Source organism: Sapajus apella, unplaced genomic scaffold (genome assembly GCF_009761245.1).
Source record: "Sapajus apella isolate SASKATOON/1434 unplaced genomic scaffold, GSC_monkey_1.0 scaffold4, whole genome shotgun sequence".
Taxonomy (NCBI): domain Eukaryota; kingdom Metazoa; phylum Chordata; class Mammalia; order Primates; family Cebidae; genus Sapajus; species Sapajus apella.
In genome coordinates, this window is record NW_022436944.1 from 16,957,371 (window position 1) to 16,973,951 (window position 16,581).

The 16,581-nt window shown below is 38.6% G+C and overlaps 1 protein-coding gene across 7 annotated transcripts in view; it reads right to left on the bottom strand.

Moving 5' to 3' along the window:
• Nucleotides 1-16,581, bottom strand: part of MED12L (mediator complex subunit 12L) — a 363,897-nt gene that overhangs the window by 300,813 nt on the left and 46,503 nt on the right. For all 7 annotated transcript variants that reach the window (XM_032263096.1, XM_032263069.1, XM_032263086.1 and 4 more), the window contains exon 5: nt 15,559-15,718. In XM_032263096.1, the coding sequence (XP_032118987.1) occupies nt 15,559-15,718 (160 nt within the window). The remainder of the gene's footprint in view (nt 1-15,558; nt 15,719-16,581) is intronic.

A 16,581-nucleotide genomic window follows, 5' to 3' on the forward strand; every position in this document is an offset into this window, starting at 1 on the left:
GTTGCTGGGCAGCATCTGATAGCTGAGGAGAACAACACTGGACACCTTTCTTGGATTCTCCCTTCGCTGACAGGTTGCCAATTCTCATTTCCATTTTAACGCGAACATGCTAACTGTTGCATTTAGGGAATTTTTCCCCAGTCGTCCTTTTTCCCTATCAACCCCGTACACACATCTCAAGCTAAAGCGTGTGGCAACCACAGAATCCAATTTTAGCCCCTAGAACAAGAATTTCTTATTCTTATTTCACATCAGTTACACCACCAGCTTCCTCCACAGCTACAGCGTCGGGGGCTTCCTTCTAACAGAGGGACACACTGAACATCTGCCACCAACAGGCTCAGCTCCTTCTCCAGGGCATGAGATAGCAACCTGAAATTAATGTTATAATTATCATATGGTAAAATTTCTCTAATCTTTTCAGATTTCTATATATACCTGAGTGAACAACAGCCTTGGCTGTGGTGAGATATTCCTGTCATGGGGAATAATGGGGAGAGCATTTTTACAAATACTAAATTGGTACACTTAATAAACCACTTAGGCCACGTCCCCACAACCTTCTACATGTGACACCAAGCCATGAGTTTTACTGCCCCAGGACAGGAAGACTGTAGGAAGACAACAGGCTTCTCTTTTAGCAACAGAATGCCACTTTGCTTCCATGTAGAGAACACACCTCTGTGCACTCCTCTGACCAGGCCTTCGGGGGCGATGCTCTAGAATGGGGAAGAGGAGACATGGGGAAGAAATGGAAGGCACCCACCCTTCTGAAGATCCAGGTGAAAGAAAGAAAAAGAAAAATGGAGGGTCAGCATTGGTGAAAGACCCTTGCTGCTAGCCCCACACTGGAGACACAGGAGTTATTTAAATTATTACATCAGGTATTTCACGACCCTCACTCCTCTCCCAGCTTCTGCTACAGAGGCAGTGGGAGGAAGCTTCCAATCATCTGAGGAGCAAAAATTAAACTACATTTTCTGTTTCACTTTGCATTGGACTTTAATCCCATGATCAGTTGTGGTTAGAATGATGTTTCAATAGTCAAAGTAGCATTGTACTTACTATTTAGGTCCTAAATGCAATTACTGTAAAATTTCTATTTCTGAACAAGCTTTAGACAGCTAGGAGTCTTTCATTAGAACACAAATACAAATACGACAGACATCATACTGCCAGATGACCATGTAAAATAACCCTACAGAAAAAAGCTCTAAAACACAACAAAAATGCTTACACAGTACACAGACCGGCCACTCTGTCATCCCTCTCATTCCCTGCTCTGCAACTCACTCCTGTGTGATTTTTCAGGAGACTAAAGAATGATCCATGATATGTTCATTTAATTAAAGCTATTTGCTTTAGTTGTATTAGATTCACAAAGACATTCCTACTATAATATATTGACCCTTAACTATTACTCATAGAGTAACCCAGCATACTCTATGAATTCCTTGACTACAAAACAACGAATTTGAATCAGGCTTTAGAGTCATGTTATTCCAGGGATTTCACTTGGAAGTTTATATACATTTTGAAAATGACTTTGAAACCTAATGTACCTCTTTTTTTAATTTCTTTTTTAAAAAAAAGCTTTCTATTTATCATGGAATCAACATTCCAGTGCAAACTGCAAAAAGAAAGAACATCACTTTTATAAGTAAGTCATTAAAAGGTTATCTTAGAGCCATTTAAAAACCAAGGCCATTGTATGTACAGTATGGAAAAAGCACCAATTTTTTAAAGGACTATTAAAAAATAGACAAAATACGTACAATATATCTCAGAGAATATGCATGGAACTGGTAAGAATTATTGCCTCTAAACTATGTAAGGAGGGGTCTGGAATGGAGGTAGGGGTTCTGAAGACAGTGTGGTGGAAAGCAGACTTCACTATCCCTTTTTGAACATTTTGTGTTTTGTGCTACATTTTGTAATATTACCTATTAGAAATTGTAGCTCACACAAGAAGCTATCTTTTCTTAAAATTCTCTTGTTTATGCTTTAAGCAACAGATCGGCAAGATGCCCAACAAATTAAAACACACCAAACACTGAGCTTCTGGAAGCATTCTCCATACCTTAAGCAAACACCACTCTCCCATTCAGCCTCACACAGACCCTCATTTGATATGAGCAGCATGCAAATTCTGAATCTAACAGGACCCAGAAAGAGAAGTCGAAGATGGAATTCCCTATTCTTCCACTTGCCATGAACTTTCTCCCCTAATTTGTAATATGGAGACACTCAGCTACCTCAGAGAATTTTCAAGAAAACTGGCCCAAATGAGAAGCTATGAAACCAGCCTGTAAGCTGCCAAAACTTCGAACAAGCTTATTTTTTCAGTATCCTATCTTCCAAGTATTAGACATGCACATATGTACCAAGAGCCACACAGAAGGTAGAGAACCACAATATTACCAATTAAATCAAGGTTCTTATTAACATTTATCATAGAAGATGACAAATTCAAGTGGCAATGAACATTTATTAGGATTAGCTAGAAAAAACTATTGAGTAGCAATGGATTCTTAACAGAAAATGCGGGACTTGACAATGTGCCCAAAGTGACAAGACCAGAAGACATGAGAGCAGTAAAGAGTGCAGCAAATACACTATACATAAGTAGAAACTGAACTCATTTGCTCATAAGTTGCCAAAGAAGAAGATGGAGGATAACTGAAGAAACAAGAACTACTTCTTAAGATGCAAACAAAAAAAAAAAAAAAAAAAAGGAAAAATCCCAATTCTTTTTTTTTTTTTTTGATACAGTCTTGCTCTGTCGCCCAGGGTGGAGTGCAGTGGCGCGTCTGGGATCACTGCAACCTCCATCTTCCAGGTTCAAGCAATTCTCCTGCCTCAACCTCCTGAGTAACTGAGATCACAAGTGTGCATCACCACACCCAGCTAATTTTTGTATTTTTAGTAGAGATGGCATCTCACCATGTTGGTCAGGCTGCTCTCGAACTCCTGACCTCATGATCCACTCACCTCAACCTCCCAAAGTGCTAGGATTACAGGCGTGAGCTACCGTGCCTGGCAAAAAATTCCAATTTTTACTTAAAGGCTAGATTTCTTCAAGGCATAGCTCATATTTTACTACTATAGAAAACTTTGCCTAATTTTTTCAGTCTACCCATTATTTTCAATATGATTATGTATTATGCTCCACTTTAGGTGTGCATCTTGTAACCACAAAAAAAAAAAAAAAAAAAATGGGATCCACTTAAAGACAGAAAGCAAAGCCCACATTTGGTTAAAAATCTTCACAGCATCTACCCCAATGCACAAACTCCTGATAAACCTTTTTTAAACTAAATCACTCCTTATTCAAGGGAAATATAGTAATTTCTTTCAATGCATTTCTCTAAGAAATTCAAAACTGGCCAGGTACAGTGGCTCACGCCTGTAATCCCAGCACTTTGGGAGGTAGGAGAATCATTTGAACCTGGGAGGCAGAGGATGCAGTGAGCCAAGACCAGGCCATTGCACTCTAGCCTGGGTGACAGAGTGACTCCATCCCAAAAAAAAAAAAATCCAAAACTATCATGGGCAGACATTTTCTTTGAATTTTACCAAAAAATTAACTAAACATAAATACACAACCTGATCACCACCACACACCAGTATTCTAACATGGGACCAGTATTCTAACAGGGTCTAACATTTTTACTTTGGAAAAGCTGAAATGTTTCCACAGGGCAACAATGGGGCAAACAGAGTTACAGTGCAGCATATTAAACTTGATTAGAACTTTTTAAAGTTTCTGTAAATCAGCAAAGTATGATGGTGGTAGCCAGAGGCTGGCAGAGGGGGAGAAAGGGGAGCTGTTCAATGGGCAGTTTCAGTTTTGCAAGAGGAAAAAGTTCTACAAATCAGTTTTAAAACAATGTGCATTTAGTTAATACTGCTATAGCATACATTTGTAACTGGTTACGATGGTAAATTTTATGTTTTACCACCTTACTAAAGGGTCTGTAAATAGTGAAAATCTGCATATTCAATTAACCGAAAAGCTACATACCTGGGAAAATATTAAAAGTCTTCCAATATTTACAAAGAACATCTACTTCATTTTAGTTAAGGTCCCAAGAAGCAAGTAGTCAGCTTAGAGAAAAGTAAGCTCTTGTAATTTATCTAACTAAAATTGTAATGCTACTAGGTAAGCTGGCATTCCTTGAACTTCCTCCAAATCTTTTTTGTAAAACATTCTTACAGCAAGATATCTTCCAGGGAAAGTACCAATGACAACAAAAAAACGGCAGTAATAATTTGGGACTGCGATTAGGCTTAGCTAACTTTTGTTTATATGAAAGCTCCTCTTGCACATGTCTTAAAGAGTCCAATGGTTCTACTAAATGATTTATTGTGAACACAGCAGCTGACTGTCCATAAACTCCTCAGTTATTCTCCAAAAGCAATTATTTTCAACTCTTTCATCACTTTTGTTTCTTTTATTTGCCTCTATCTCTAAATAACATAATTATAGTCCTCCTTGATTAGTAAGCATTACCTATTGGCTTCCTACTATGCAAGATGATGAACATTCAGCTTTCTTTCACCTCCCATCAAGATCTTACTTATGTATTTCCCCTCTGCCTGTCCCACCAATAGTCTCCTCTCATAACTTGAATAGGTCTAGTCCATGTTTATACTATGAAGGAAAACTTGGCAGATTCTAACCAAGTGGAAAAATGCATTTAACAGACATCAAGAAGAATTCATTTTTAGCTCAAGAGACACAATCTCATATAGAAATATTTATAAATATATGTACATACATGGGTTAATCCACACACATCCACCTCCTTAATCTGTCAACTGAGAGGGCCTAGAAGCAATGACACCCTAAGTAGCAATAAGCATACTCTGTGCTCAGCTCTTGGTTTCTAATACCACTCTCCTTTAAAGAGAACCAGGGCTCCTTGGAGAAATGGCTGATTATAGGATTGGGGCAGAATATATACACAATGAATGCAACTTCTAAAAACAAAGAATCTTCTAAAAAAAACCTAGAATGCATCTTCTAGTGCCAGAAAATAAGGAAGTACTTAGAAAAACAGAAACAAAGCAAACTAAGATGGGTACGTCAAATGGACACAGGACACAGCTGGAAGAGCTCTCAATGGGCAAAGATGGAACAAAAGAGAATATGATAATCCAAAAGATAAAGTAAACATCTATGAATCAATACTGATAGAAATGCTTAAATATATGCATTAATGAATTAATGAATAGACAGTAGGCAGGTAGGTAGGTAGATAAGAGATAAATCTCCCATGCAGAAGAATTTTCAATACTTTAAGTAGATACTCTGCCCTCAAGGAGGAGGATGACTAACTCCCCACATCTGAAGTGTGGACTGTGCATACTGACTTCCTTCCAAAGACTACAGTGTGGAAAGGGATGGGAGGGAAATAACTTTACACTGTAAAACCTGGTAAGTGCTGCCTCAGCCAGGTGATCAAGGTTAACATCAACAGTTGTAAGTCATGGTGATAGCATGTACCCTTGATGTAACACTATCAGAAGGGCACTCGACTTCTGTAACCCAGTCTAACCATAAGAAAAACATCAGACAAATTCCAACAGAAGATCACCCTACAACATACCTAACTAGTACTCCTCAAAACTGCCAAAATCATTGAAACTGAGAAAATGTCACTGCCAAGACATGCCTAGGGGAGGTATGACAACTAAATGTAATGTAACTGAATAGGATCCTGAAATGGAAAAGAGCCATTAGGTTAAAACTAAGGAAATCTGAATAAAGTATGGACTGACTTTTATAATAATCAATAATAGCTCATTAATTATAATAAATGTATCATATTAATGCAAATGTTAATAATGGGAGAAACTGTGCGCAGGGGTGAGAAGTGCACATGGGAGTTCTGTACCATCTTCTCAATTTCCCTGTAAATCTAAATATTTTTAAACATTTTTGAAATAATAACAAGGGACTTGCCAAATCGTGGTACATCCGCACAATGAAGGACTAAGAGGCCACGAAAAGGAACAGAGAATGTCAAGCAATCGCTAGCATATCATTAAGTAAAAATAAGGCAAAGGTATCCAATAGTATATACAGTATGCTAACTTCTATGTAAGCAGAAAGAAGAAATAAGAAGATATAAGTATTTGCATATTTTTGTAAAAATAAAAACTGGAAGATTAAAAACTAGTAAGAAATGGTTACATCTGAAGATGGGGTAAAGAGAATTGTGTGAAAAGATGGAGATAACTTCTGCATATCTTTATATAGTTTTTACTCTTGAATATGTCAAGGTGTTACATATTCAAAACATAAAATTAGTTCATAAGAGAAAAATCAAACCCTAAAATGGAAAACAAACTGAAACAGTATACCTTACTGCAGAGAGAATCATTTTTAAGTGAAACACAGTCTCAAGTTTAAAAAAATTAACTTTCACATTACGTTCAATGTATCAGATTACAATTCTCAAGCCAGTATGTTTGTAGCAGGATAAAGTAGACAAGTAACCATGTTCATGTCACTATAAATCCTTTAATTGTTCATGTAATAGAAGTGAAATAAACATAAAATTGAAGCAAAAAAATTATTTTATGTTAAATAGGACATGCTAAAGATAAACTGGAAATAGGAACAAAACCACCACATATATGCACACACATGCAAATGTGTGTGTCTCCATCCATCTACCAACTGATGGGGCCTAGACACAACATCCCAGTAGCAATGAGCGCCTTTAGCACCCAGATCTTGCTTTCTAAATACCATTTCCCACTAGAAAGAAGCAGAGTTCCTTAGACAAAGTCTCTTTGCAGATCTGAGACAGGAAAATTACAAGAGCCTGGGATATCTTTCTGTGCCAGAAAGCAAGGAAATATCCCATGACAAATGGTGTCATGTCAAAAGGATACAAAAGAGCTGGAAGGGTCTCTGGCCAATTTGGGGACAATTTTGGCAAAATTTAACATGAGTGTACTTGGTTGTAAAACACAGATTAAATAAAAATCCATGAGCCCATAACAATGGCCAAAAATAAACTTTTTAAATAAAAAAAAATACAGAAATGTTTTTCACCACTGTGGAGGTGCAACTACAATTTCTACTCCAAAAATTGAAATCAAAGGAAAAGAGTTTGGCATTTATTCTTCCTTTTTTAGAAAGCACTGTAATTTATCACATGAGAGAAAGCCCTCATTTACAGAAGAATGCCAACATCTTGCCATTCCCAAAGATATAACTATTCCAGGCTCAGTTCACCAACAGATGTTAAAACTTTTAGATAAAAGATTATTGAGGAATGGAATAGCTGTAGCTACCAAAGTCTCACCTCCAATAGTCCCATTCCTTCTATTGGAGAATGGTTTTTACCAGATAGCCAGAGTTACCTCACTGGTTAAAACCTATTTTTCATGCCTAAGCAAAGTGTGAAATTAAGCTTATACAAGCACTTCTGTCCAATCTTCAGGATTACTTTCAGCATAAACAAGGCAGATAACTCCTTTATGACAAATGAGATCAAAGGAACACTGTGAAAATGTGGAGGCAATCTTGACAAAACTAAAAGCTTGTCCCTGGAATCAAAAAAGTTAGTATGCAATGTCTTCATAGACCCAAACTGCAAGAAAGCTGGTAGGCTTAGATAAGAAACCAGACTGTCAATTATGAGTTTAGCAGGACTTATTTTTGCAGTCCAAATGGCTCAGTGAATATGTCACAAATTAATTACCCACTGTGGAAGAAGCATAGCTGTTTATTCTTTGTATTTTGGGAGTGATAAGGATAGTGGTAACAAGAGTATATCAACCAAGAAATGTCTCTCATCTGACTGAAATCCCCACAAAACCTCAGGTGGCACAGAGGAAATGACTAGGGGTAAATAGAGCAGTGCCCCAGGCAGTTTTACCATGAAGCATTTTAAGCTTCTTTGAATCTATCTGTTCCCCCAAAAAAGACCTCACGCGCATGATATGTCTTGTCACTTTTAACCATATTGAATACCCAAAAATTCCTAGGCAGAATTAAGGCTGCTCATCTTGCAAGCAGTTTCTTATTTCCTTCTCTAGTTTCCATGGCACCCTGGACTTTGCTTTGCTCCTCCTGTTCCCCATAGCACCCATGAGAACTAGAGTTCCTACTCCTCAGATTCTGCTAAGAGCCACCAGTCTTGCAGCCTGCTTCCTGCCAGCATCTTTCCCCCTAGTGATGCTTGCTGCCTCCAGATGCCCAGACCCACAATACACACAGGCCACCAGCAGCTATCACCTCACAGCCAGGAGTAAGGTGCGGGCACTCTAGTGGCAGAGGCCTGGGCATGGCTCCAGCTCCATCTAAGCCAGCAAGTTATTTAACTTCTCTGAGAGTCAGGTCCTTCATACACAAAACAGCATAATAAAACCTACATTCCAAGGTTACAGATAATGCCTGCAAAGTTCCCAATACATTACAGAGGATAATCAATACTGGCTGGTAAGAGCAGCTCTAAGTAGTAGCATATTATCAATGGTCTACATTTACTGTGTGCCAGTCACTATTCTGAGCACTTTAAAGGTATTGACTCATTTCATTCTTAAAAAGTACTATCAGGCCAGGTGCAGTGGCTCACACCTGTAACCTCAGCACTTTGGGAGGCTAAGGAGGGCAGATCATCTGAGGTCAGGAGTTCGAGACCAGCCTAGCCAACATGGTGAAACCCCATCTCTACAAAAATACAAAAATTAGGTGGGCATGATGGCAGGTGCCTGTAATCCCAGCTACTCAAGAGGTTGAGGCGGAAGAACCGCTTGAACCTGACAGGCAGAGGTTGCCGTGAACCAAGATCACGTCACTGCACTCCAGCCTGGAGCGACAGAGCAAGACTCCGTCTGGGGGAAAAAAAAAAAAAAAAAAAAGTACTGTCAATTATCCCTATTTTTTACAGACAAGAAACTGAGGGAAAGAGTTGTAACAATAATAGTAATAATAAACCCTTCCATGGCTTTTCATCATGCACCAGAGGGAACTCACATATCTTACTCTGGCAAGCAAACCTTCACACAGCCTTTCATTATCTCCCCAACTGATAACCGACGCTCAAGCTGAAGTTAAATCCCGGAGGTGCAACAAGTTGAACAATTTGATAACCTCTTTCTCTGGAGACACCATCCTTCTGCCAGAAATGCTCTTCCCTGAACAACAGCCCACTCTTCAGCTCTGTCCTCCTGGGAAATGCCTCTTCTTGCAAAAGTATACACCTAAGTCACTTCCTCTGTGAATCTCCTTGGATGTCCCAAATTCCCTCAGTGGCTTATTCCTTGAGATTCCTTCTGTATCTTCTTCCTGTCCCTATGAACTCTTCCTTCCCTCTCTAATGTTTGATTGTTTGCCTGCATGTCCCCACGTACACTGCAAATACCTAGAGGGCAGTGACTACATTGCTCCACTCTTGTCCTCACTGGCCAGCAGTGTCCAGGACAGGCTCCGTTTAGAAACTTACACTGAAGGGCTCTGTGTACTACCTGCACATCACCATCCTCACCCATGAAATGAGAATAAAGTGTCTCTTTCACAGGCCATCTGAGTAACAAGTCATAAGATCAACAAAATACACATAGAACCCAGCAAACATTTACTAATGAAAGGGGAAACACTGGATCCTGCACACCACAGGAACCCTGGCAGACAGCCAACAGACCTGGTGAGGATTGACCATTTTCAAACAAGCCAAACACACACACACACACAACAGCAAAGGGATGGGACATTCCCAAGGCTGTGAAGCTTCTCCAAACAACCTAGACCATTTCCCAGCACACATCGGGAGCTGATTCAATCTAGAAATGCAGTGAGCACCGTATCCCTGCTTATCACAGCACCAGGGATTCCCTAAGTGCTCAAGATATGCTAACTGTTAACAGTGATGGCAATGACAGCAGTACATGCTGTAGTTATTATTAGTTGATTCAGCAACAATAAGACTCCTCATGGGGAAAATTCCTAAAAATAAATGTACAAAGTTCTGTTATTTACTACAAAGTCATATTTCCTAATCTGCTCAAAGACTTTAATTATATAACTCAATGTGAGTTTTACTTTTTCATTTTTAAGTATTAGCTAGCCTGTTTTAAATAATTTTCGCTGGTGAGCTCAAAATATTTAAGGCAGCTGAACATTCTTGTTCTCTTAACAATGAAACTTAATTCAATTCTAAAAATATCTGAAACCAAACATGCATTATTTCTGGTATACTCTCCCTCAAGTGTCAGTATCACCTATTTCATGGCATTTTCTAAACATCATGTCGACCTAAATCTTTTTTTTTCCCCAGGTCTCACAAGGACTAAGAATTACAAACTCTTCTTTCAGGCTTCCCTAATTCCCCTCTATTTAAAATCTCTGTCCTGATGTTCAGATTTGTCCAAGTCAACTATTTCATTACCCACTTTGAAGTTACACATGAGACCTCACTCATAAACCCAAGGTGCTTCTCACTCCTCTCACTTTTGTGTATACACTATACTGGGTACCTCTTTGCTGACTGCAAGCTCCCCAGGGCAGCAGCCCATTTAATCTACATTTGAGATCTGTAACTCTCTGCATAATAACAGTGAGGATCTCTGTGTTGCTTCCCTGTTGCTGTGAGCCCACTTAACTTTGGGAAAAACTCCCTTCAATAAAATCAAACAGCAGTGCTTTATAGCACTGTTCCAGTGCTCAAAGTAGAAACTGAAAATAAAACATATGTTTCTATTACAAAGGAATAAAAGTCATTTCTACTAAAAACACTTTACAAATCCTAAGAACAATCATCAAGACAACACAACACCAGAAAAGGGTGACACTTGATAGTCAATCTTGCCCCAAACATGCTGATTCTTTTTGCTATCAACGCCAGAACGGAGAATCTATTACTAGAAGTTAATCTTCTGAAGTATATGCGATTTAATCCAATTCAACACATATATATGTGTGTACTCACTTGGCTGTATCCCTGCTAGGAGTGTGAAACTTGCTACATTATGGCTATGTCTACACAGCCAAATGCTTTCAAATATACTGTATAATTTGCTTTAAGAAGTTGAAAAAGCTGCTAAAGACAAAGGAGAATGTCAGAGGTATCAGGTGTAACAAAGTGATAGTAATACAAGATTAGATATTTGAAAAACATGCTCTTTTCATATAGTATAAATAGACTCCTGCCATTTTCAATTAAAATACATGTAAGAATAGAGAGAGAAGAACTGTATATTTACAAAGGTAAATTACTAATTACAAAGGGTAGAATAGTAACTTTGCAGGAGAAAAATCTGGTAGACACCACCTTACGCAAATGATCAAAGTTATCACCACCAGTATTGGGATATGATACACTAACACATTCACAGCATCACCTCCAGGATACTTCAAGCAAAGATGTGTAACCAAAATCTAATAATGAGAAACTGGAGAAAGGAAAATCAATGGACAGTCTACAAAATAACTGGTCTGTCTCCTTTAAAAATATCAAGGTCAAAAAAAAAGAATGGCTAAAGAACTGTTCCACATTAAAGACAACTAAAAAGACATGACAAAGGCAACACAGACCCTGGATTGAATCAACACTGAAAAGACTGATGTCTGTAGAGGTTAAGGACTTTGCATTAGATCACCTAGTCTCTTAGTGGCAGCACTGATAAAAGTAAAGTTGAAAGCAAATCCTTCTGAGATTCTAGACCCAGGAACATAGGGGTGAAATCCTAAAATTTATACATTTTTCAAATATTTTTCTTTTTAGCCTTTGGCATGTCTTAGGTCAAAGCCTGGATATTCTGACATGAGAAATATTATTATAAGCACTTAATCTTCATGGTTTTAATATTCAGAATTTTAAATATACATTAATAATCACAAAAACCCATTAACTGCAATATACTGTACATTAACTGGATCCAAAAACAGAATCGTGTGTTATTTGGCTTACAGAGGAACAGAAAACACAGCTAGTGTGTAAAACCTAGTAATCACCCATTATGGGTAAGCAAGTAATAAAAGTTTTAACTTTTTGGTGGGGAGAAAAATAACCCTCCAAAAGTCCAACCAGTCATAGTGATAAGGAAATTAATGGTAAAACTAATGAATCCAATAAGTCCATACTGTTCTTAAGCAGGAACTTCAGCTGTACTTCCATCCATCTAGTAGGGGAAATCATGTGGTCCTGGTGATACATTCATATCTGGGATTTCCCAGAAATGATATAACCTTTACAAATTATCAAGGGCTATCAAACTGTTTTTTGTTTGTTTGAGGGACAGGGTCTTACTCTGTTGCCCAGGTTGAAGTGCAGTTGCTCAATCCCAGCTCGCTGCAGCATCAACTTCCTGGGCTCAAGCTATCCTCTCACCTCAGCCTCCTGAGTAGCTGGGAATACAAGTGTGCACCACCACACGTTACTAATTTTTTTGGTGGGAAGGCTTGTAGAGACAAAGTCTCACTATGTTGCCTAGACTGGTCTTAAACTCCTGGGCTCAAGCCAACTTCCTGCCCTGGCCTCCCAAAGTGCTAAGATTATAGACACGAGTCACCATGTAAATACATACATACACAGATGTGGAAATAGGTAATAACATCACACACAAAAAAAACATAAATGTTTCAGGCCTAATTATTCATTTACTTATTTTAAAAATTACTGACCACCTTCTGTATGCCAAGTACTGTCTTCAGAGACTTAGCACTGAACAAATCTACCAAAGTTCTTCATGGCACCTGTGTTGTACTTGGGAGTGGATGGAGACAGATGATCAAAAATTCATATAAAATGTAACATCAGGTGGTGTTAAGAACAATGAGGAAAAATAAAGCAGAATAAGAAAACAGTAACAGGGAGATATTTTGGCTTTTCTTAGGAAGCGCATCTGAGCAGATACCACAGTCAAGCAAGACAGCAGACCCATGTACACCCACAGGTGGAGGAAGAGCCGCGCCCACTGGGCAGCAAGGCCCTGAGGTCAGAATACACAGGCAGGCTGCTGGTGTCGCCGAGTTACACAATCTGAGTGGAACAAGGGGCCATGCGAGAATTCTGAGCATAAGGGTGGCATAATTTCTGCCCTAACAGTGTCCTTCTGCCTACAAAGTGGAAAGCTGACATTAGAGGAAAAAAAAAAAAGAAGACTGGCTAAAATCCTTGCAATAGACAGGGAAAGGGGGTGGTGGTTTGGCCAGAGTAGCAGCAGTAGACACAAAGGACCAAGTTTTCAGACTGTAGTTTTATTCCGAAAGTAAGGCTGACAGGATTATTGATGGAATGAATATAGGGTTTTGAGAGAAAGATAAATACCAGGATTGACAATTTGGCTCTTACCCTTATCCACCCAATAACTACATGTAACATTTACTAATAAGTGTCAGGAAGGAAAAAGTTAAGGGATCAAGAAATCAAGACCTCAATTTGATATACATTATGTTCTAGATGCCAATTCAGACACCCAGATGTCACCAAAGTGAAGGCAGCTAGTAAGCAACTGGAAATCCAGGTCCAGTCCAATGGAGACTGGCTGGGCACAGTGGCTCACCCTGTAATCCCAGCACTCTAGGTGGTGCAGGTGAGAGGATTGCTTGAGCCCAGGAATTCAAGACAAGCCTGGGCAACACAGTGAGATCCTATCTCTACAAAATATTCAAGAATGAGCCAGGCATGGTGACACATTCCTATAGTCCCAGCTACTTGAGAGTCTGAGGCAAGAGGATCACTTGAGCCCAGAAGTTTGAGGAAGCAGCGAGTTATGATCACGCCACTGCACTCTAGCATGGGTGACAGAGATGCCCACCTCTAAAAATAATAAATAAGTTAATCCAGTAGGGATACACACAAACACACACACACAAAAAAAAAAAAACACACAAATGTAGATACATGATGTGTGTGTGTGTGTGTGTAAAGGCTGAATGAATGAAATTTCAAAAAGGATAACACAGAGGAGGAGGGAGAAGAGAAACTTGAACACCATGTTGTATCTACTTCAGCACCATTTGAAAATTTTGTAATGAAAATGTATTATTTCAGTAATAAAAAGGGGTACTTCTGTATTCCCTCAAATAAAATAAAATGCTGATGGGGAAAATAAACTCAGAAAAACATAAAGATAACAGAAGACAACTGTGAAAATAACACTCAGAAGCAATCACTGTTAACTTGTAGATTACTACCTTCCAGGACTTTTCCCTAGGCATTTCTTTTTTAAAACACAGTTCTGTTTTGCTTGTTTGTTTTACCACAGGTAAGATGATGCCAAACTCAAAGATGGCAGCCACAGAATTCAGGCCATGTTTTTGTTTTTAATTTTAAGTGTTCATGCTTTTGAGTAAGCTCCACTCACCATGAGGGCGACCCTACCACTCCCCACCACTTTATACCCCAACTCATTTATTGAGGGCACCACGTGGCATCTGAAGACGTCTGTACTATGTCCCTCCTCCTCAGAGATTTGTGATTGGACTCTCCTTTATAAAACCATAAGCTGTTTTCATTTCATGAAGAATATTTATAAACCTAATCTCTAAATGGTCACATTTATATATAATTCTTTACGTACATTTCTGGTTTAGTCTATCTCCTACAAAGCATGTTTTAGCACCATCTCAAGAAGTCATGGTCTAGAAACCAACAAAGGGAGGGCTCTGACTCAAAACAATGACCATGGCCAGCATAATTCTAGACACTGGAGACTTGGTGAGAATAAGACTGACATTCCTGCCCTTACGGGCCTTATATTTCAGTGCATGTGAGTTGGGGCATGTAGTCACATATAGAAATATTTTAAACATAATTTCAGATATTGAGATGTACATTCAATAAAATAATAACACGTAAGGACATAACCAGAAGTAGAGGGAGAGGAGAGAAAGAGAGAGAATGCAATTTAGGTAAGTGACCAGAGAAAGCCTTCTGCAGAAATGACATTTAAGCCAAAGCTTCAGTGAAGAGACAGAAGCATGCAAATATTCTAGAGAAGACCAACCAAGTACAACAAGCAAGAAACACAGAAGCCCTGAAAAGTGAAAGAGCTCAGCTCAGCATATTAGGGGGACAGGAGGAAGGCAATGTAGCTGGAACATCACAGGAAGTGGGGGCAGATCAGAGATGACCTCACTGGCCACAGTAAAGACTCTGGATCTGCAATAAGTAATTACTGTAAATTTATAAACAGAAACACGATATTATTTAGGCTTGGAGATTAGTATGGTAGTTATGCAGAGAATAGAACACAAGGAGCAAAAGTAACAGCAGAGAAAGCTGCTAAAAGGCTGCAACTCTATCCAGTCAAGAGATGTCAGTGGCTTGAACCAGCATTTCAATAGCCGTGGTGGTAAAAAATATTCAGATTCAGGATATACTTTGGCGATAAGATCAAGAGCCCTTGCTAACGGAATGGGAATTCTGAAACTGAGTGAACAAGAAATAGCTTCCCTACCCATGCCCAAGTAACTCAGTCTCACCGCAGACCTTCTTAACACTCACCATGCTGGGCGGCATCCAGAGGGTGCAGGCAACAATTACTTGCAAAATCAATAATGAAATGTAAGGTGTATTGTACTCTCTCACTTACCCAAATTCGGATCAGTAGACTGGCGTTTCTTAATTTTAGCTTCAGAGATAGCAGAATAATAGGCACAAGTCATCTTGATCAGCCACGTTGCTCGAACCATTGGCACAGAATATTTAGCTAAATATGCAAACACATCCTCTTTTTTACTAAGAATAGGAACCTAAAAAGAAATAACATAGTGTATTTATAATAATCACATACTGTGTTCATCACTAGATAAACCTAAAGGGGAAGCAAAAGAAAGAGGCTGTAAGTTACCTGCTGGTTCTAAGAAAGACATCCTTGATGGATTTTCAAATAGTGCATGCAGTTTTGTTTTTCTGAGAAATATTTTAAGCCAATTTTCATTAAGAAAACACAATCAAAACTAGGTTTACTACAATATAAAAGTTTTATTAGTTGAGCTTTCTTATTTTAAAAATAAATTATTTTCAAATTCCCAGATGCTGAGAGCTACTCATCTTATTAACAGAGCAAGGAAAAATAATTTCATGACAGTCCTCCAAAGAATTTATCTCAAATTGGAAGGGACAGACCAAGTGAAAATTGTCCCTACTCTGTATTTTATCCAGGACCTTTTCTTTTTGTACAAAGCTTTCTGATTGACATTTCATAAGAGTAACAATTTCCAGAAAGCTTCTAAAAGTGACGTTAGTCCAAAATTTAAAAGAGAGGCTACAATGACGGATCAGCGAATCTGCCTAATAAACACTGAGCCAGAAATAGCTAGGTAATTAATTTACTGGTTGAAATTAGGCACTTGAGGCAGTTAATTATGTCTTCCAGACCACAAAGGTACTATTTAGCAAATTAGTATTCCAATGTACCAATGAATGGTTTGAAAGAGTTAATTCATTCTTCTAGTATCCCTCATAAATATCCTAAGAATAGCCCATTCATCTATATCATCTATTCAAGTTTATGAATATAAAGGAAGAAAAACAGTGAACAAAGACTATATTAGCCATGACGCAGCAGGACGAGAGCAATAAGACTGAGGGGCGAGGATTTGCCCCATGCCAG